The sequence below is a fragment of the Callorhinus ursinus genome, unplaced genomic scaffold, assembly GCF_003265705.2.
Source record: "Callorhinus ursinus isolate GAN/ISIS: 27379988/994484 unplaced genomic scaffold, GSC_fseal_2.0 scaffold1, whole genome shotgun sequence".
In the NCBI taxonomy this organism is placed as follows: domain Eukaryota; kingdom Metazoa; phylum Chordata; class Mammalia; order Carnivora; family Otariidae; genus Callorhinus; species Callorhinus ursinus.
Window position 1 is genome coordinate 94,464,634 of NW_027397063.1, and position 22,923 is coordinate 94,487,556.

The 22,923-nt window shown below is 42.0% G+C and overlaps 1 protein-coding gene and 1 long non-coding RNA gene across 6 annotated transcripts in view; one reads left to right on the forward strand and one right to left on the reverse strand.

The window, feature by feature from the left end:
• The window catches only part of SCHIP1 (schwannomin interacting protein 1), a 531,518-nt gene that overhangs the window by 49,265 nt on the left and 459,330 nt on the right, over positions 1 to 22,923 (reverse strand). Inside the window, exon 1 of one of the 5 annotated variants that reach the window (XM_025869859.2) lies at positions 3,163 to 3,519. The exons of the other annotated variants lie outside the window; for them this stretch is intronic. Within the exon in view, the coding sequence (XP_025725644.1) occupies positions 3,163 to 3,192 (30 nt within the window). The 5' untranslated portion in view covers positions 3,193 to 3,519. Of the gene's footprint in view, positions 1 to 3,162; positions 3,520 to 22,923 lie in introns of those variants that run through there. 5 annotated transcript variants of the gene reach the window in all.
• LOC141373704 (uncharacterized) overlaps positions 22,284 to 22,923 on the forward strand; it is an 18,107-nt gene continuing 17,467 nt past the window's right edge. The window contains exon 1 of the long non-coding RNA XR_012379953.1: positions 22,284 to 22,470. This is a non-coding gene — a long non-coding RNA (uncharacterized lncRNA). The remainder of the gene's footprint in view (positions 22,471 to 22,923) is intronic.

A 22,923-nucleotide genomic window follows, 5' to 3' on the forward strand; every position in this document is an offset into this window, starting at 1 on the left:
GAACCATGCCAGGATGTTAACTAGGGAACATCCCATTTCATAGATGAGAAAACTAACAAGAAACAGAGGGATATTATGACCCACAGACAATGAAAACAGTGCAGGTTAATGGTGTGTGTGGGAGGGTGGGGGGGGAGGAAGGATAGAGTAAGACTCAAAGTCATCCCAGTGGCTATCAGAAATATAAGAAACCACGATGCCATAGTATGTTTACAATGCCTTCTCTCTTCGTCAATTTTATACATAGTAGGCCTATCCATCCACATTACCTGAGGGTTTGTTTTAAGCACTGGGAAAGCAGATGGATATAAATAGAAATTTATGGCCATCACGGAGCTTACATAAAGTGAGGGAGACAGAAAATAGACAAATATGTAAAATATGTCTCTGATAGATGGTGATGAATGCCAGGTATAAAAGTAATTAGGGAAGTGTAACAGAGACACTGGGCTAGAACTGGGGAGTTGGAAGTTGACACAGTTAAGTCCAGAGAAGGCCTTCCCAAGAAGGTGACGTTTCAGCAAGGACCTGAAGGAAGTGAGACAGTTACTGACAGGAAAAATACAGGATGCCAAGTTGAATTTGAATTTCAGATAAACGGAGAATGACTTTTTAGTATAGACATGTTCCAAACACTGCAGATTATCTGCTAAATCTGGCAACCCCACATGGGAGTACCTAGGGGAAGCACACACCAGCAGAAGGGACAGCAAGTTCAAGGCCAGGCTGGCATAGTGGCAGGGGAATGAAAGGAAAGGGGAATGTGGAAAGTCCCAGAGGAATCAGGGGCTAGTTGATGCAAGGCCCTGGGGGTCAGGGATCTGAGAGGATATGGGCTTTTATTCTGAGGAGGAGAATTTTGAGATGAGTGACATGCTTTGACTTAGGTTTTAATAGATCACTCTGGATACTGTGCTGAAAATTAGGCTACAGTGGGGGGGGCAGGGGGAGAGTAAGAGCAGGGGCAGTTAGGAGGCCGTTATGCTCCGATGATGATGATGATAGTAATAATATACACCTAGACATATGCACCAAAATGTGCATATAGTTTTGGGGAACTGGTCCCTGGAGCTCCATTCATGGACTCTCCATTAAGAAACCTTGGTATACATTTATGGGAAGAAGGAGTCAGTCCTACAAATAAATTCTTACTCACTAAAAATGCTACCCTAAGGAATTTGCTTTAATCACTGCATTTTCTTTCATCCTTAAAAACAAATAAATAAACAAGCTTTCATCCGAAAAAGGGCAAGTTTCTGAAAAACATCCTACCGTTGATACTACCAGTGCCTATGATAACATCAAGCCAAGGACTTAGAGAAACTGCCCATTCTGAATCCAGTCACGTGCAGTGCCAGGTGGGTTCAAACCTAAGGTTTCTAAGTAGATTAAGACTTGGCTTCACGGTGAATGTTTTTGTTTTTACTGATTTATGAATAAAGGGAGGATGTTTCAAACATACACATGAAGGTAGTTCTACTCCAAAACTCCAGAGAGATACAGAATCTTCTATTATCATCTGCCTAATACACTTAATTTTATTGTGAAAATAAACAATAAATATTTCAAAACTATTAAACACACAATGACAGTGTTAGATGTTGTAGTTCGTGTAAAATAAAATCAATTTGTCTCCTTTCAGAAGTAGTCGGCTAACAAAACCCCTTCTCCTCAGATGAAATTGCTGATATCTGACCAATTCTTGACCTCTAAAACCAGTGATTTCATGACCAACTTAATGAAAAGGTATAGGGAATAATCTTATAGTAGTTTGCCTTTCAAAAGTTAAATTACATAGCTTCTCTGAAAAGAGAGTAGAAAAATTATTTTAATTTTATAGTAATTTAGTCACCTGGAGCCATGCCATCAATAGGCTAGGCTCTCCACAGGTGTTTGACATTCCCCATTCGCAAACCCTGTACTGTGTATAAGTGAAGTTTTCGGTTTTCCTCAGCATCTTCCCTTTCTCATGGGAAGAATTCCTGGGAAGCGTAAATCTCGATATTTAGGCTCTCTGGACCTAGATGTACTATGAAATGAAAATACAATAAAACAAGCCCGTAATTACAAAATTCCCATCTTGAAGCAGAGAGGAGTGGATAAATGTATTTTACAGGCACACTTTACTTAGCTGAGAAACCACTGTCTTGAGTCCTGTGAAATGTACGATTCTGCCTGCATACATTTACCTCTGGGAAATCTGACCTAATGAGAAACACCTGCTTGTCTCAGGCAACCCACCTCACACAAGGAAGAGGCATTGTTAAGTTAAAGAACTGGTCTCTTAGAGCTTCTGAACTCGGTCAGTTGAGTAATCCCCCAATAGTAACCACCCTGGACTTGGATTAGCCATGCCTGCTGCTGCAAAGAGCAATTACTCTGAGAACATTCTCGTTGTCTGATTACATCAAGGACGCTTTCAGTGTTGCCTTGACAGTCCAAGTTGCAGGAAGGAGTTATTAACACTCTCGAACTGATCTTTTGAAATCGTCTAAGTGTATAATTCAAAACTCCACGTAGCAAATTAGCACAAAGATGAATATGTGATACTAAAAAATTTTCCATGTGGAGTTTTTTTATGCACGTCAGCCCCTTAATTCTTATTTACTAACCACTGAAAACAACATGCTAGTAAAAATAAGTTTGGAAAGACATACAAGTGCAACTTTAAACACCAAGTGCATGCTGGCCGATTTTTGAAAATGTCTCAGATCATCAATTACGCTTCTTATTTACATAATTCCCTTAAAGACAATCCTAAAAACTGGATGCAAAACAACTCCCATCCTATGCAATGAGCAAAAATTGTATTTTGCAATGTTCCCCGAGTGAATTCTGACCAGGTTTTTCCCTCCGTGAAGCCCCTTAAATTCAATTACAGTTTACAGCAGTTCCTCTCATTTGCCCAGACAGAGAACGTGCAAAACACAGATCACCTCAGTGGATTTCACGGTATGCTTTAAGGGCCAAGGAAGCAGTGTTTTCTGCCCCATTACTCCCCGGAAAACCTAATTACAATTCAGATACTGTATGCGGGGAACACCAGGAGTGCAGGGTGGCAAAATCCCTTGCAAATCCGGCAAGAGGCAACCTGCTGCTTTGGAAGAGGAAGGCCTCCTCTCCCCGAGGATCCCGGCCTCACAATCAGGCTGTAAGTCTTACCTGATACGAACAGTTCTCCTGATGTACCATCTCAGTGCATCCTAGGGCCCAGACCCCAAAGCAGCACGGCTCAGCGAGGCTGCAGAGGCCAAGCGCGGAGCATCCACTGGCGGCGAGAACGCCCTGGGCAGGCAGGGGCTCCCCGCAGATTAAAATGGATGCTGTTTCGCTGAGCAACCTGCGCAGTGGCACCGCCTGTGCCGGGAAGCGCGCAGCGAGCCGAGCCGCTCTCCTCGGAAACCAGCAGCGAGGCTCACAAACATGGAGCTAGGACGGGGCTGGGGGAGGGGGCGCGCTCCTCGCTGGCACAATCAGCCAATTATATTATAGGCACAAAGAAAAGGATCAGTCTGGGGCTGGTGTGACCTTCTGGTGCTTTATGAAGGCAGCTAAGTGATGTGGAAACATGCTAGTCCTCATTAAAGGGAAAAAGGCCAGCGAGGGAGAGGGAGAGAGGCAGACACAAATCAATGTTGCAGCTGAACATTTCTAACCTCCGGCATCATCCTGCCAGCCCACAGATGCTGCTTGCATGCTGCTTATAAAAAAGAGGCCTTGAGGATCATTTCAGAACTTTTAAAGTGCGGAAGGGAAAACAATCCATTCTGAACATGGACGCTGAATGGATGTTTCCCGTGTTGAGTTTCTGAAGTGTTTGTCAACTTTATAACGAAAAGGAGGGTCTTCGTTCCTTAAAAGGATGTTACTTGGTAATGTTTTTGATTCCCCACTTCTTTTTGGCTTTTAAGCTGCCTTTTAAGTCGCACAGAAATCAAATGAAATAATTATTCCTAAAATTTTTTTAGGGAGGGAGCTTATTAAGGTATGAAAGTCAGTATAAATCATTTGTTTCATGAAAATGAAACTAAATCGCAAGGGGTTTTTTTGTTTGTTTTTGAAAGTAAGGTTATCTCTATATATAATCCAATGCCAGGGCTTGAATATATAGATACTCTAATACAGGACATACTATCCTAGAGACAGACCATTCTATCTAAGAGTCTGTAATGGAAAGAGTTCTGGACTTGCAGATAGTATTCAAGGGAAATATGGGTTTCTGGGGGCGGGGGAAAGGGAGACAATTTCTGAAATGCTTCACAGGGTCATTCTGGGATTTTAGGATATATAGAAAGAAACAACAAGCTCTGTAAATTCTTGAAGCTAATTTAATGATGGCAAATTAAGAAAATAAACAAAAAAATAAAATTTCCTTATCTATATTACTCAGTTGCCATAGGCAATTTGTTTTGTTGTTTCTTAATAATATGGCCCTGAGCGCATAAATGATACTCAATAAAGACTTGACTGAATTTAAACCACCAAATTAAAAAAAAATTCAATAGGGATATTATTCTTAATTAATTTTTACCTACCTATCTATCTCTCCACCTCCTCAAAAACTCTTACTATTAACCACACAGTCTTCATCATGCTACTGACAGAGGAAAAAAAGTACTTTATGCCTGAGGAATGAAATCAACATGTTTAACAAGTTTGCACATCAAGCCCTATCTTAAGGAATGGTGGGAATTTGCATTAGGAATATATGGTGATGTATCTATAATTTTGTAACAACACCTCTGTTCTTTGGGAAGAGAAAAACCTACTTTTAGAAATATTCTTCATTTTTGTGATCTGAGATTCAAACAGGAGAGAAGTTTGCCACCCGAGTTCCACTCCAGGGACACACTCACATGCATGGCTTCAGCTTCCCAGTTAGGGGAGTGAAGAAGTGGCAGGGAAGGCCCTACAGATGATCTCACAGGTTCGGATTTTGGCACCGGGTTCCAACGAAAAGTACCCTGAAGATGTAGCCTGCAGAAGCTCCCAGCCCTTCTCTGTGGAGGAGAAAGACAGGCGGTGGGACTTAAGGACTCTTTAGGCCTGTTCATTGGCACGTGGCACAATGGAAGTTTGATGAATGAAGCAGAAACCTGAGCTAGATCATCCTAAGTGCAGGATGAAGAAAAGATGACAGAAACTTTTCAGGGAAAGGAAACAATATTCAGTACACCCGCATCCCAAACTCCATCCTTCTCTATTGAGTCATCCACACTGGACAGAGACATAGACTTCTGTGTGGAGCACCTTGCTATACAACCCCCTAGATGAAGTTTTTGGATTCATAAGTATGTGTAAGGAAAAGTAGGGCCTACTAAAAGTTCCTTTTGCAAGGTGACAAATAAGATGAAATGAAAATCCTTTACCTAATATAGAAGGCACACCCCAACTTTCCAAGACAGAACAGCTTTAACTTCAAAGGCTATTAAAACTTGACTCAAGTTACTACTTTGACAGTCTATGACCTGAAGACTCAGGAACATGCTTTCAAGCTGTAAAGGCCTAAAAAGACGCTTCCAGGACTCTGTTCTCTTCTGAAAACTAAAGGCTCTGGGATAGATTACATAAGCTCCTAAAAACATTTATCGTGTGTTGTTTAAAAAAAAAAAAAAGTCTAAACATGATCCCACTCTTCACAGTTGCTGTTCCATAAATAGTGGAAGTGACTCAGAGGTGGCTCTGGGGAGAACAGATTTCTGACAATTGTATCCCAAATCCTGTCAAAAAACCCTCTCAAGTGGTATAAACAAGATTAAAAAAAGGTAATATATCAAGCAAGCTTCCCTTTATAGTCATTCATTGGAAAGGACTTTGTGTTACAATTTAAATTATGATTTGCTAGTACAAAAAACTTTAAACAGAAACCAGCTGTTCCAAGAACATTTAAGCTAGAATAACTTACCAAACTACAGTAACATTTGTTATTTTTGGACCAAAAAATATTGGCAAACTATGTAAGTATGGTCTATGTAGCGTAGAGATTCTTTTTTCTTCTTAGGTCTACACAACTTTCCTTCCCATAAAAACTACTGGGTTTCAGATTTAGGCAGGACTTCAAGAGATACACTGTTATTTTCCAGATCCGGAAACTGAGACCTAAGAAACTTGTGACATGCCCAAGAATATAAATCCTCCTCTCCTCGAATATCAACAACAAGGCATCAAAGCAAGCAAAAAAAAAAAAAAAAAACCCTCCAGATTTTCTAGGTTCATATCCTGTGAATGTGTTCTTATTAAACAATGCTAAATAGAGGCTCACTAGATTTGGAGAAATAAACCCCTTTGACTGAGCCAACGTAGGTTGGCCTTGAAATCAAAATCTATCATAAAGTAAGAGGCTGCAGTATTGTTCTACCTAAATCTGAATCAAAGGTATGCTTAAAAGGAAGAAAAATTAGAGTATTTCTTGATTAAGCTGTTTTTCTGGGACTGAGCAAACTATGGTGTCTGTAAATCCAGAAAAGTATTTTTTTCAATTGTGGCAGTTAATAGCAATAGAACGAAAGAGATTTTTGGGGTAGTGAGTGTAGTGATAAAAGTCATGTCTACAAGTCATGTGAGCACACAGTTTCAAAGTGAATTATTGGGATTAGGGACTAACTCGGAGGGGGCACGGGGAACTTTCTGGCACAAGCTGTGTGATTTGATAAGGGCTTGGCTTACACAGCTGTGTACATTTGCCAAAACTCATTGGATAATACACTTTTGCACTGTATGCAAAATGTACCTGAAAAGAATAAAAAAGATCTGGTGAACAAATTCTGAACTGTAGTTAATGATATGCAGGCATTTGAAATGCATCAATAAATGAGATGAACTGATGGATAGATAGAGGAGACAGTTTGATGGCAAGCTGTGACAAAGCAAGTTTAGCAAAACTTTAACTATAAAATCTGGATGGGGCATAAATGGGTATTCACCTAAGAACTGTCCAGTTTGAAAATGTCCATGAAATTTTAGGAAACAAGGCAGTTATGCGGGTGGGGAAGATGAGCAAGGAAGTCATTGTCTTAAACTTTTAAGCTTTTCCTTAAGAATTTTGGAAAAGCAGGTAGACATTTTTTAAAGCTTTCAGCTGTGCTTCCTTCAGAGCAATGGAAGAAAAGGAATTATGAAAAAAATCAATCTTGGCCACATTAGGGCAACTAGGTCCTTGAAGGACCTACCAAAGAACACAATCGGTGTCACCTAGACAACAAACCTTGGAAAATGGCTTTATAGTTTACAAAGTACTGTCCCCGACATTTCCCCCAATTCTTACAACCTTGTAGTTGAAACAGATTCCTATTATGTGCTACGTGAAGAAGTGTTTCTGTCCTCAAGGAGTTTGGTAAGAGAAATAAGGCAGGATACAAATGATTGTATATAATGGTGCATGATTTGTGCCTTCAAAGAGATTTTGTTGTTTGTTCACTAGGAATTCTGGAGACGAGGAGAACTCTTAGCAAGGGTACACCAGGAGACTGCAGTAATCTTGTTCATTTGGTTGTTCATGTCTTGAATACCGATCTTTTTTATTTCTAGATTAATGTAAGTTTACTTAGAACTTGGATCTTGGTTGGTTTATTCAGTGCTAATATCCCCAGCATCTGAAATAGTACCTGGCATATAACAGGCTCTCAATAAATATTTTTAACTGAATGTATAAATGACCACGACCTTCAGAACATCATCTCATTTATCTTGGGCCTCAGTTTCCTCTTCTATCAACTGAGGATGTTAATTCCTTGTTTATTGGATTGCTGACAGGATGAAATGAGAATAAAATATAAAACAGCTCTTGGGTGCTCAGGAGAGGAACAGAAATGGAACCCCCCCCTCCTAATTAAAGGCAATGCAAGAGGTCAAGAACAAAGAGAGGCCTGAACGATGCAGGCAATAGTGGGGATGGAAAGGAAAAGACAGAGGGACGCATTGCATGAGACACCGTGAAAAATGAACTGATGCATCCAGCCAGTGGTCTGACTTGCGAGTGGACAAGACAAGGAGTCATAAGGCTTTGAGAGTACTGCTTTCGGAGTAAAGCTGGTGCTGCGCAAAGAACAGGGAAGTCAGAAGGGGGAACTGATTCTGGGGGACTGGGCTGCAGTAATGAGTTCTTTTATTTTTCCCCATAAGTTCTGAGTTGAAGGTGCAGGAGGCAACCGGGGCTCAGGAGACAAGTCAGGTCAACAGACAGAATCTGGGTTTTTGTTTTGTTTTGTTTTTTGCAGGGACAGGAAAGTTGAAGCTGTAGAAAACTAGATGAAGGGAGAGACTGTAGAGAAAAAACAGCAAGAAACAAAGACATCCCAACAAAGACATAAGCACAATGACTTCCCAAAGTATCCATGTCCTAATCCCCACCTGGGAAAGGGGAATTAAGGTTGCTAATCAGCTGACCTCGAGATGGGAGATTATCCTGGTTACCTAGATGGACCTAATGTCATCACAAGGGTCCTCAAGGTAAAAGGAGGAGGCCAAAGACGAAGGGTCAAAGAGATGGTAATGTGAGAAAGGCCTGGCCCAGTGTTGTTGGCTTTGAGGACAAAGGGAGAGCACACAAACCAAGGAGTATGGGAGGCCTCTAGAAGAGGAAAGGAGACAGATTCCCCGCTAGAGCCTCCAGAAGGAGCACAGCCCTGCTGACATGTTGATATTAGTCCAGTAAGACTCCTTACAAACTTCTGACCTCCAGAACTACAAGATAATTATTTATATCGACCTAAGTCACTAAGTTGGGGTAAACTTTGGCAGCTGCAATAGGAAATTAATACTAATCTTGGGTGAAAGCCCACATTTAGAGAGCAAGAGGATGCAAGGGAATGTGGTTAACAGGGTGGGAGGAAAATGAAAACCAGTGTAGTGAGGGGATGATGGGGGTTGCTGGCAAATTGCACTACATTGCTTCAAATGCTTTTCTGCAGGGAAGCAGACAAGACCAGTAGGGTGGAAGGGAAACACAACCAAAAGCCATCAGTTCTGACTCTTAGGAAGGCATCGGTTCCTCTTGAGAGAATAATCTCAGTAGTAGTGTTTTAGGGTAGAAGCCAGGTTATAAGTGGTTAAGAAGTTGAAGGACTGAGTAGAAAGCAGTTTGTAAGGAAGTCTGTTGATGAATTAGAGCATTAGGGTGGTAGGCTGGAGTGCATAGTGGAATCAGAGGGGCTGTGGTTGTGGTTGATTTTTCAGATAGGGGAGACCCAAACATATACATGTTCAGCAGGGAAGGAGCTAGTAAGAAGGGAGAAATGGACAACAATGGGTGAAAATAACCAAAAGGGCCAGGTCCTGGAGTTAGACCAGGAGCACATGATGGGTCTCCACTCAGCCGTGGACCTGAAGATATGATGAACAAAGTTATGAAGCAGTGTTGAGTAAGAAGGAGGTCGCGGTGGTCCTGGTGGAGAAAGATGCAGGAGCACAGGTAGGGAGTATCCTTCGGCCCTTAAAGGAGGAGCAGGTGGTTAAGACCTGAAGGGCAGGGAGGGATAGGGTGGGATCAGAGTCTGGACCAATATGGTGGAAAGCTTTTCCAAGAGATTTTGTAGAGGGTGCTGCTGTATTTCTTGAAAATATTCGGCTAATGCTATAGAAGGACAAGAAAAACAAATGGGATGAACGAAACTTATGAGGTGTGAAGAATAGATGATGAATATGTAGTAGCTTGTCAGACATATGTGAAACTGCATAAGATATTTAGATTGAGACAATGAGTGTGCAAGTAGACAGAGGCAGAATTCATGATATGGGTTAAGTATCAGTAAGTAACTAAGTAACTTGGATGTGTTAGACTTGGATCAAGCGTGTGTGTGTGCAGGGCACAGAAAGGAATGGAAAGAATAAAGAAGCACCTAATATTCACAACACACTAAATAACCTGAGGCATTCAATATTCATTAGATTGTACACTGGTGACATCCATTCTGGCCCTACGTGTCCTCTGCCCCAAAAATGCAAATACAATCCATAGCTGCTCCTCAGGAGAGGGGGTGAGCTACAGACGAAGCCAGAAGGACTTACCCCTGTGTCTCTGATAAACCAAGTTGCATGTCATTGGCAGGCATCTCTGTCTAACTGGGCCTCCCTTCTCAAACTTCAACTCTGGCTCACAACCTTATCATCGACAGGGAAGGTGGCTGTGGCAGAAAGGCTGGACATAGAAATATTGTATAACCTAAGATTCAGGTAGTGTGGTCCTACGCCGTGTCCTGTGTATGTCAGTGTGTCCCCTTTCCCTTGCTTTTTGATGTGCATTCTGACTTGAGTCAATAAACTATGATTTGAGCATGTTACTTTGGTCTGTGACTTCTGGGATAGAGTGCCTATAATGGACTTGGAGGCTCCTGTTGCATCAAGGTCATTTCTCACATGACAGAGATTATGCTTGGTATCAGAATATTCCCACAAGCTCTGAGGCCCAGAAATGGGAAGTGAGAGAAGCATAAAAATGAGATGGGTTATAATGTTTTTATCCCTGTCACTATAAATAAGGAACTTATCTGAGAGTCTTACAAACCACTGTAAACTAATTTACTCAGAAGTTTTTACTATTCTGACCCTGGTTACCTTTGTTTCAGGTATTAAAAAGTAGTTTCCTGAGCAAATTATTAGTGTGAATCAATGGTTGTCACATATTCTTTTCTTTTTTGAAGTATTAGAATCTGTTTTTAAAATGAAAACTGATATGCAAAATAATAGAAGTGTTTTTAGAGCAACATAAAATTTTTAGTTCAAATTTATATTTACCGCTTATACCCTTTATTGAGAACATGAGGCTGTTTTGTTGTACATAAATATTTGAAAACAGAATTTATAGACGTCAGTTAAAGTTGTAGTCCAACTGTATTTTTACATTTATTTAGTTTGTTTGGTTGCACCACATCAAAAGAATCTGGTTTCACATAGATAAGTAGTTGGAAATGGTAGCAGGCTTTTTTAATACCTTATGTTGCAATCTCTGATATTCTTCATTAAACATATCTAGAAGCTTGACAGCAAAGTAATAAGAAATTTATTTCCAGATTGACTTACTAACACTATAGAGCAACTGCTCACATTTGTCATAAGGAACAGATAGAGAAAAGACAGAGTGCCCAAACTTCCAACAGGTCATCTCTCTAGAACCGGACCTGCTCATTTGAGGTATGGGGCATTCACTTGGCATTGTGCAATCTACCTATTAGGCTTGATGAGGGAATGTGCCCTAACCTGGCACTGAACTGTGCTGGGCCCCGCGGGCATCTCAGATAATTCTTCCTTCTTGGACATGCACAGGCATGACTTTTTAGTAAGACCAGTCCAGAGGTACCACCTACATGGTCAATGACACATTTACAAGTTCAGTTTTAAGGACTGTAAAAGACTACTTAGCCTGGAGAGATAAATTAATATGCTGATGTCAAAAAGGGGGTGGGGCAAAATACTTTGCATAGGCATGAGGGAATGAATCACTACATTTGGTCTGAAATGTTACATTCTTCTTACCACAGCTTTTCGGGACCACTTTTCTCTAAATGCCCAAGATCTCACAGACAATCTCATTTGTATCTATACTCAGAATTATTTTCACATCTCTTTAATTACCAATTTGATTTTTTGGGGGGGTGTTGGGGGTGAGGTGTTTTAGCAGCTCATAGAACAGGTGCAAGTGAGCCTTTAGAAATTTATCTCCCGCAACCCTGGGTTTCTACAGACAACAGTTTGAAACCAGATGCGTCAGGCAGTGCTATAGCAGGCAGCCTCCCTCTCCTTCTAGAATAATGTGACGGTTTATATTTCAATAGAATCTGCCAAAGTGCTTGTTTATTGGACACAGTCCTAGTCCTCTCCTCATAGTATTTTCTGGCCAATGCTGACTGAAATTCGCATGCTGTAGAAAAATAGTAACTGACTCAGATAAATTTGGGTGAAGTCTACATGGTTTCATCCCAAATATATGTCAGTTTTTAAGGACCATTTCTTTTCGTCTCCATTTCCCAGCCTTTGGAGTCAGAGAGCAGTGGCAGGAAAGTGAAAGGTAGTATAAACCTGCCAGGGCTAACTAACACAAGACCTTCAAACAAAAATAAGTTGGTCTGTCAAGAGGAGTCAAGCCAGAACTAGCACAAAGTGTGCGTGTGTGTGTGTGCGTGTGCGTGCGCGTGTAGAGGAAGCAGGGGCACAATCTCCCTCCGTCCCTCCAGGTTTTTCAGTAGCCCAGACAGCTCTCCCTACCAATACAAGTATGTGTAGCTATAGCACCACATGGAATCCCCATGATAGAAAAGGCTGTTCATTTCTCCAAGGTGGCGGTGCTTGATTTAAAACCAGGTTAACAGAGCATTAGGGAAGGGGACTGACCCTTATCTTGAGGAGAGGTGACCTCTAGTGGACAATGGTGTTTTTAAACCTGTTTCGATTGTGAATAGCATTAGAAAACAAAAATCACGTGAAAAGTGTGCTTCATTGTGTAATTGATCCTCCCACGATGTTTTTAAATACCAATTCTAAACATAAATACGTAAGTCTTCAGTTACATTAATGGAAAAGTTTAAAGTTACACCAAAGCTAATACATCCACAGTTACAATCTAGGCTATCTTTGATAGTTGTGGACTTGATGGAGCCTCGGACCAGGAGTCACATAACTGGGTTCTGGGCTCAACTGTGTTTCTTGCTAGGCAAATTCACTTGGGTAACAGCTTCATATCTTTCTGGGATGCATGGGTGGCTCAGTCAGTTAAGCGGCAACTCTTGACTGGCTCAGGTCCTGATCTCAGGGTCCTAGGATGGAGGCCCTGGTCGGGCTCTGTGCTCAGCAGGAAGTCTACTTGAGATTCTCTCTCTTTCACCCTCTCCCTCCGACCCTCTCCCCACTCGCACATGCTCTCTCTCTCAAATAAATAAATAAATCTTTAAAAAAAAAAAAAGGAGCCTCCACTTTCCAATCTACATGAAATGTTTGGACTCAGAGCTGTCATCTTCCTTTCCCGCTACCCCCACTACTACTTCCAGGCTGTCAAATACCTATCATTTAAAATTAAGCTTATTTTATATCCCGAGGTTTCCAAATGAGCAACAATAAAATTAATATCACGGTAGATATTAGCATTGGGCGAGTCAGCAAAAAACTATTAGATTTCAATTCAAGGTCTTCCTTATATAAATGTAATAAAGATAAAGGCACTGACTTTTTTTTCTTTTTTACGTGGCAGAAAAAATATTTCAAAAGCTACACACACTAGATCATCGGTTTGTGATGACATTTTAGCTTATTATGAAAATTAGCCACCATTTTCAAAAGATTTATTTCAAAGAATAAAACAAAGTAATGAAAAAAAGAAACATAATTTATGTAGTGTATCTCTTCTGGAAACTGCTCATCAACTGACATATTTTCCTAGTGTGTCACTGAACACAGGAAAGAGGTATAATTTATGATTAAACTCTATTAACGTAATCTCTAAGGAACTATTAAAATTCTTTAGTGGTACTTAAATCTTATTGTTCCCCCCCCCCCCAATACCAGAGTAATGTAGAGATGCTATTAGTTATAATGGGATTTAGTGCTTAAGAGCTTCCTCGGATATATTCTCTAACTAGCTTTTCTGGGGCCAGTTAAGCAACAATCTGGAATTTACAATCTTTCTAATAGTCGCTTTTCAAAGGAGGTGTTGGAATGACTTTTATTTGCTAAAGGGTAGGAAAGCAAACACTAGTCCAAAAAGTTTTTCTGAAGTGTAATAAAGATGCTAGAATGTCATTTAGTGATTTCATACACTTACTTTATCTTAAAGCTATTGAATGAAGAAAGTTTCTCGTTTTTTGGAAATAAATTCTTTCTGAGGAGAAAGGTACTGGTTAGGGCATTATGCTCCCCCAAACAGTGGACAGTGAGTGGACTCATTCTTGGAGAGGAGGGTTAAAATCCGTCATGGGTTATTCATAAGCAGGAAAGGTAATCTGCACGTTAATCCGGACCCTTCTAAAACTCCCCAACTGAAACCAGTTTTCCTCTGCGAATAGCAAAGGGAGCCTCTTTCAGAAACACAGGCTAAGCCAACAAAACATTCACTTATAAGTCCCTGGCGTTTTCATTATTTATTGAGAAAGTCAAGATAGGAATTAGCAGTGTTTTTGAGGTTCGGGGCGTGGCAGAATCCCCATCCACCTCATTCTGATATTCTCCTCTCCCTTCATCTGAGACCATAGAGTTGGCTTGTTTTCATTCTTAACAGTCAAGCAGAGCAAAAAAAGAAGGAAAAAAACCAAAACAAAACCCTAGGAAAAGAAATACAATCCATTATGACCAGACACCAATGCTTCCTCTCTTTCTCTCACGGCCTCTGACTTGCGTGAGAATAGCAGCCAGCTAAAAAGGCACACATCTGCTTTACAGACAGCAGTAGAAATTTATACTGATGGTTTAGGCTCCTTGTGTTTTGTTTTGAGGTTTTTTTAAATTAAATTCATGTTCCAAAAGACAGAAGCGATCTCTTCAGCAGAGCTCTTGCTACAACTATGGTGATCAGACCTCTGGCCCTAATTTTAAATGGCATCCATTTATAAAGCAACCTTTTAAAAGAAATTAAGCCTCATTCACTCCCCCGGTTGCCCTATTTGATAGTTTTGAGATTTGCATGCTTTTTGATATAGTCCCCAAATTATCATGAAAAATTAAGTGCTTGTAGCCTTACCCTTTGTGAATGAAAAGTACTTCTAAAAACATAAATCAGATTATGTCACGTCTTGGTTTAAAACTCCTGGTGGCTTCCCAGCACCACACGAGGATGAAACATTTAGCATGAAATAATAATTTCCTCTCCCTGCTGCTCTAGGTCCTGACCTACGTTCGGGACTTCTTTGCAGTACTCACAATCTTGCTCACTTCGCCCTGGGCGTACTGGCTGCCTTTCAGTTTCCTAGAAAAGCCAAGCTCACCCCTGACTCAGGGCCTTAGCGTGTGCTACTTCTCAACCTGACCATGCCTCCCTCTTTGGCCAAGTAACTTCTGCTTAACGCTGGAGGCCTTTCCCTAGCCCCTGATCTAAATAAAGTCCTGCCTCAAATGTAGTCAGTACATTATGTTTTCCTTCTTAGCCCTTACCACAATTTGTAACTATTAGATAATTTGTGGGATTTGTAATGTTGACTTGCTCCACTAGATGGTATGGCCCATGAGAAAGCAGGGGCCATATCTATGAAGTCTACCATTATATAACCAGCATATAGCACAGTGCCAGGCATATGTAGTAGGTGTTCAACGAATACCTGAACGAATGCATGCCATTCTCGAAGTTCCCTCACGTCAGAGCCTTGGGCTTCAGGGCAGGAAGCATGCCTGCAGCCAGCTGGTATTAGCTCAATTCACTATTGCAGTAAAGCTGGTCAAGTGCCCAGCTCGCCATCTCAAGACAGTGGAGCCTCACCTGGAGAGCCAATGGCTGCCTGCCAGCTTGCAAGCTAAACCTGGTGAGGTCTTCTGACAACATTTCCCTCCTCACTGTGAATTACAGCTTTGGCAGACTCATCGGGGCCCCTCCTCTTGCTGATGTGTCTCAGGGGGAAGACTGACCGGGCCAGCTGGACCTGAGGGCAAATAATCATTTACAGCTTCCCATATAAGGCTCACACGTACTAAGCTGAATCCACTAAGCCTCTGATTTAATTCAAAATCAGTAAGGAGAATAAAACCCAGCCTAATGTGTTTTCCCCCTTCTCAACTGGCTCCTTTGTGTAATGGATTCTTGACTCCATAGGACAGCCTGGAAAAATAGCAAATAATTTGTCAACTTGTACACCCCAAAGAAGGATGTTGATAAGAGTAAAAAGTCAGAATCCTTATATTTAAGAAATGTTAATGTTCCAGCTAGTTTTCTCATCAAAAGAATAGGATGTAAAAAGACCAGTAGGAAGGTGAACTGAGTTTGTGAAAGATTGATACTTTTATTTTTTTAAAGATTTTACTTATTCATTTGAGAACGAGAGAGAGAGAGCGTGAGACAGAGCACGAGTCGGGGGGAGAGGCAGAGGGAGAGGGAGAAGCAGGCTCCCCGCTGAGCCAAGAACCCGATGTGGGGCTTGATCCCGGGACCCTGGGATCATGAGTGGAGCTGAAGGCAGACGCTTAACCGACTGAGCCACCCAGGCGCCCCTAATACTTTTATACTTTTAAATGTGCCCACCGTGGAGGTTTAGACTGGCGGAAAAAAGGCAAAAAAATATTTTTTAGCGTGTTTATTTTCTTAGAAGAAAACAAACAAAAATGACAGCTAAAAAACAAGCAATAAGCTACAATTTAGGCTGCGGCTTTCCAGAAAGGGTTCTAACGTTTAAAGAAGAAATGCTGGATGTGGCTTGTGTCTCTCTAATCCAAACGCTCCCTCTCTGTAGAAAATACTTGCTATTGTGTATCACAGCATCATCACTATGATTTCCGCAGTAAAAGAACTACTACATTGTCAGTATTTCAGGTACCTGCTTGCCCGGTCTTGGTGACAAATTCGTGTTGAATCTGGGTCAAGGGTGCATCGAGTACATGTCTGGCACCGTTGAATCTAAAAAGCCCGTGTGGACTCCTCATTTAACACCAGTCACCATTATCCAGGTTCAGTGGCTTAATCTGTGGAGGGGTCTGCTTTCCCCAGACTGTGAGTGCAATAAGGCAGGTCTGCTCTCTGCCCCCAGATTAATGATGATTCCACCTGATATGCATCCTTGTCCTAACCTGCCCTGCCTGTGTCACCTCTTTCTTACCCAAGACCACGGTTCTCGAATGTATGCACCAGAGGAAGTCTTCTGTAAAGACAAGGGGGAGCTCCTACATGCAGGCATGAAGCATGCTCAAGGAAGGATTCAATCTTCTCTTTGGCATGAACAATAATAATTCAGTCACGCTTCACCTGGAGTTAAGAATAACTTTCAGATTTTCAACTTATTAATACGTGGAGGTAATGGCAATAAATGAAGAATCCTTCTGAAAGTGATGCTAGTTCCTCAGGTTGAAAAAAAAAGATTAAAAACTGGGAGTTCATAGGTTTTAGATGAACTCAATTATTTTCTTATTTACAAATGATATGGTTAAGGTGTTTTTCATTATTTTCAAAATACCCTTCATCACTAAAATGTTGACACATCGATGGATAATAAATCAAATGACCTGACCCCGCCAGGGTCATATTTTACTCTTATTTGGGTTTTCTGAGGCGGGGGGGGGGGGCTGGAATAAGCACAGGACCAGCTACATGATTTGCAGAGCCCTGTGCAAAATGAAAATTGGGAACCCTCTGTTCAAAAATTAAGAATTGCAGGATGGCAACAGCAGAGCATGAAGCCAAGAGTCTTGTGTGACTTTAGAGGTTACATGCCCATGACGCCCGTCCTGGGTGGCAGATGGGGGAAGAGAAGGGAGCCAGACATACAGTCATTTCATTTGAGAATTATGTGAGTTCTTGCTTTTGCAAGAAAAAAGTATCTCTGGCTTTTGGCGTGTGAATACCAATGGAAAGACGTAATAACTTCCTTCAGTGAGGAAGGAAGGAGACGAAACTAAAGAGGTTGCTGGGGGGAGAGGAGGAAAATGACCTTTACGAAGCACCTAACACATGTCAGCTGCTGGGCCCGGAGCCGGCCCTGACGCTGTCACCGACCTTTCCTGCTCTGGCATAGGATCAATTCCATACTAGAACCACAGAAGCTAACTGAGGCCAATGAGGAGTTGAAGCTTAACTGCTTTGAGTTTAGAAAGAGCAGGTTAAGGTAGGCAGACACGGGACACCTGGGGGTATTCGGTAATTCTGGAAGGAATTTCTTTCCTGACCCACATCCTCTGCTTAAGACCACTCACCCTCACTGCTATCAGCTCAAACACCCCAGAACTCTTCCTTTGCCTTCAACACTAGCAGCCTCCCCTTCACTCTTCGTCTTGGAGACCAGCCAGCCTTACCATAACGTCTGTCCACTCTTAGTTATGCCCCTTCAACTCCCAGGTCACTGCTCATCCACCTAAGTGCCTTCTTATATGGAGTCCTACACGCCTTCCTCCTCAGACCCCTGCCCCTCAGTCCTCCACAGGCCTTCCAGGGGGCCCTCTTCTTGGAACATTCCCTTCACTGTCTGGCTCTCACAGGAGCCTGAAGGCCCTGTCTCCCCTACAGCTCTTTCAAGGGGTGGCTCTTTTCTCTCCCACCTCCCTCTTGCCCAGGGCCTGTTGGATGGGTAGATGTCTTCCTTGCTCCTGTCTTGCTTCAGGACAATTGTTGCTCCTCCCTAACGATCTGCTCTGACTCTTCTACCATCAGACTCCTGATACCACCCCTAATCAGCCCTCCTAGCTGCAGTCACCTCCCCCTAGCTTACCTGCTTCATGCCTTGAAGACGCACTCTCTGATGTGAGTTCTAATTCTTGGGGATTTCCATGTCAGCTAGACATCCCTCCAATATCTTGGCCTGTAAGTTCCTTGACTTCCTTCCTCTTCCATTCTATCTCAGTGACACCGACTCCCATGGTCTTATCCTGACCTTGCCATCACCAACAACGTCATGACCTCCAAAATTTCAATGTCAATCCTCTTATTCTCCAACAGTCTCATTTTCTCATTCCAGCCAACTCTCTCTAGTATTCTAATTCCAATAATTCTTCAACTACAGCAGGCCCTGCATCCCATACACATCCCATCTTCCTCCATCCCTCAGTACCATTATGTCCTCCCTTCTCTCCTACACACCTTAGATTCCATGGTCCATCATTATAACCACCAACTTCATACTCAGTTAAATCCCAACTGTGGTTAAATTGAGCTCTCTGCTACTCTGTGCCTCTTTTCAGGCTGATAAATGTGGCTGGAGAACAATATACAACCACACTCACTTTAAATTCATGACTGCTTACCCCAAGTGTGCCCTTGGCACTGCCTGGTTTCCTCTCTACTTCCCCAGTCCATTTACTCCCACACTCTCCTAGACAACCACAACGCTTCCCGAAAGAGTCGTCCAGACTTACTGTCTACATTTCCCTCTGCCCTTTGTTCACTTTTGAACACCCTCCAGTCAGTTTTGTCTCCTCCATGTCACTGAAATGGCTACCTCTTCCTAAATCTCAAGATCAATTCCCAGTCTTCCAGATCTTCTAAATCTATGAGCACTATTCAAGTATTGTATATTTGGTTTCTGAGACAACATTCTCTTCTGGTTCTTTTCCTGTGTTAAAACCTGTCCTCTGCTGATCCCGCTCTGCTTCTTCCACTTTTAGCTACTGGAGCCGTGCTGCCCAATATGGTAGCCTTGAGTTACACATGGCTACTTAAACTAAAATTTCAAAAAACTGAAAATTCCGTTCCTTCCAAAAAACTGAAAATTCCACTAGTTGCACTAGTGCTGTTTTAAGTGCTCAATAGCCACTTGTGTCTAGTGGCTGTCATACTGGATGGAGCACATGGAGAACATTTCCATCACAGAAAGTTCTACTGGACACTGCTACACTAGAATACCCAAGGCTCAGTCCTTGGGCTTGTCCTCTATATGGAACTCACTCTGTTGGAAATGTCATCCAGTCGCTTGGCTGGTGACTCCAAAATTTATACCTCTAGCTTGGACTGATCACTTAACTCAGATTCCTTCATCTGACTGCAAACTCACAATTTCCACTAGCATGTTTAATCGATATCTTAAATTTATTATGCCCAAAACGAACTCCCATCTTCCCAACACCTGACTCCTGCAAACTCTTTACCCACAGTCTTCCCCGTTTCAGTAAATGACAGCTCCAAGCTTTCAGGTGATCAGGCCTAAAATCTGGGGGTCATCCTTGACTCTTTCCTGCCTCTCACACCCTACAGCCCACCAGCAAATCTTCTTTGGCTGAACCTTCAGATATATCCAGAATCTGCCCACTGTTCACCACCTCCATTGCCACCATTCTGTTCCGGACCACCATCATCTCTCACCTGGATTACTGCAAGGCTCTTCTATCCCAACTTTCTGCTTCTGGCCTTCCAACCTGCCTTACCTGGGTAAATTCTCAACAAAATACTCAGAATACTTCTAAAAGATAATCTGATTATATCATTTCTCAGGTTTGCTCAAAGCCTTCTCATAGTCTTCATCTCACTCACAATAGAAGCCAGAGCCCTGCTAAGAGCTTGCAGAGATTTCTATCACCTACCTCCTAGCACCCACAGGACCTGTTCTTCCTCTGATTTGGGCCCTGCACAAAGCCCTCTACAACAGTCCCTGAACAAGCTCAGCACTCTCTTACCTCAGGGACTTGGTACTCTCTGTTTCTGCTTGGAACTCTCTTACCCCGGATAGCCCGTGACTTGCTACCATACTTTCTCCAGATCTCTCCTCAAATGCTGCCTTAGGTTTCAGGTCTTCCCTGACCACCCTATCTAAATTTGTAATTCTTACTTGATGCCTCTCCCTGCCCCCACACTCCCTACCCTCTCCCTCTGCTTTGTCTTCCTCTGTAGCACTTACCACATTTAAAATACTACATATGTTCTTGTTTGTTTATTGTTTAACTCCCGGTATCATATCAGCTCTAGAATAGCAGGGGCTTTGTTTTGTTTATAAGCTATCCCCAGCATCTAGAAAATTAACTGTAGCACTCACCTCAGTAAACATTTGAGGAGTGAATGATCAAAGAGAGGCACATACTTTCTTTCTTTTTTTCTTTATCCTCAGGTTTCAGTTACTTTGCTCTAGTAACTACCTCTACCCCTTTAGGGTAAAATGCACTTAATTTCAGGCAGAATGAAAGCTAAAGGTTTTAAAATATTCTATACTGATAAACTCACTTGATTATATATATATACATATATATATACACACACACACACACACACACATATATATATACATAAATCATATATATACAAATATATATCCATATATTTTTCTTTAAGTATAACTTGTCTATAATTTTAATTTTTAGAAATTTTAATCATTTCCTCTCAAAGGAAGAAATCATAATTTCAAGTGTTTAGTCTTGATGTCTGATTTAAGTAGCAGAAGTTCCTAATACTTATTCTGATTAAGGTAGGTGCAGTGGGTGAAAGGTAAAAACACATTGATTTTAGAACTGGTTCTGCTCTCTTCTTCTAAGAAAAAAATCACTTTAAACTACAGAATTAACCTTAGGGTCACCCTCCTGGAGCTATAGAAGTCTTTTTACAGAATGTCCACCTGGAGTCTGGTCAGAGAGCTGGGAATGGCCAACAGCAGAGTTCTCCAGGTTGCCAGGTGACCCTGGTAATTAGTATAGGTTCACTCAAACCTCGAAATAGCTGGCTGATTCCAACCAAGGTCAACTGGCCCAGGGAGAGATGGCTCCCAGGACCTAAAGATCTGAGCCATCTGTCCTGAGGCTAGGAATACCAGGCAGCAGGCTAATCCCCACCCTGAGGCTCAGGCCTCATCTAGGGCCACAGGAGGAGAAAAGTATGTGGGGGCCAATCTACGCGAGAGTCCCAGGTACCAGCTCAGCCTTCTGGTGGCCTCCCTTAGGTCACTGGCCTACAGGATAAAGAGTGGAAGGCAGATTCTAGATCAAATGCCTGGCTCAAATCAGAGCTTCATCAAAAGGACAAGTTGTATTATTTGTACATTTTCTAGTCCCTGTAAATTCCTTGGAGAAGTAAAGATGTCTCTGCTATGCAAATAACCATTTCCTTAGGAAGCAGTTCAGGGGTGGGGAAATGTTTTCTTAACTGAAGCCACTGGGTGGTAAGAACATGCAAGTGACAGTCAAACAAGAAAGCAAAGTGATTTACTTTTAGGGGTGGTGGTATTTTTGTTTCTTTCTGTTTTGTTTTGTTTTCCTCAGAGGAGTGGAGAGAGTGGGGTGGTTTTAAAATATGTCTCAAATTCTTTGATGCTCTTTCCTTAATGAAGTGGAACCTAATTCCCCTCTCCCTGAGTGAAGGCTGAATTCAGTGACTTTCTTCTAAACACGAGAGATGATGGACTCTGAAAAACAAACTGAGGGTTCTAGAGGGGAGGGGGCTGGGAGGATGGGTTAGCCTGGTGATGGGTATTAAGGAGGGCACATTCTGCGTGGAGCACTGGGTGTTATACGCAAACAATGAATCATGGAACACTACATCAAAAACTAACGATGTAATATATGGTGATTAACATAACATAATAATAAAAAAATTTTTTTTAATAAAAAAGAAAAAAGAAAAGAAAAGCAGAAACAACACAGCAGCTACTGTGGAGACTAGGTTTAAAAAGACACATCTGCTTTCTCTTGTTTTCTTTCTCTCCAATCACTTGTACTGGGGGAAGTTTTCCACTATGTGCTAGAACACTCAAGCAATGTATGGAAAGGGCCACACGGTGAGGAGTGGAGGCCTCCAGCCATGTGAATGAGCCAACTTGCAAGAGGACCCACTCAAGTCTTTGGAGGACTGCTGCCCTGATGGACATTCTGACCGTGACCTCATGAGAGACTCTGAGCCAGAACTACCCAACCAAGCAGCTCCCAGATTCCTGACCATCAGAAACTGTGAGATAATAAATGTTTGTTGTTTCAAGCTGTCAAATTTTATAGTAAATGGTTATAAAGAAATAGATAACTAAGACATAGGGTAAGGACCACACAGTTTAACTTTTTTTTCGTTTTTAAATTAAGAACCTGAAACAGAACTTTTTTTACACTAAAATTATATAATTTGCCAGAAAGGAAAACGACTTAATGACATCTCCGCAGACCTGGGCAGGGCCTCAAAGCAGGTCACCCCCGATCCTGCTCAGTGACCTTTGCCCAGAAACTTGGCTTCTCTGAGCCTCAGTGTGTCCTCATGGTGTGGTTATGAGGGCTGCATGTGTTCATGAGAGCAAAGCCCCTGCCACTGAGGGGGCTGATGGTAGTGGCATTCCCGTACCCCAGGCTGGCGGGGCTGATGGTAGTGGCATTCCCGTACCCCAGGCTGGCGGGGCTGATGGTAGTGGCATTCCC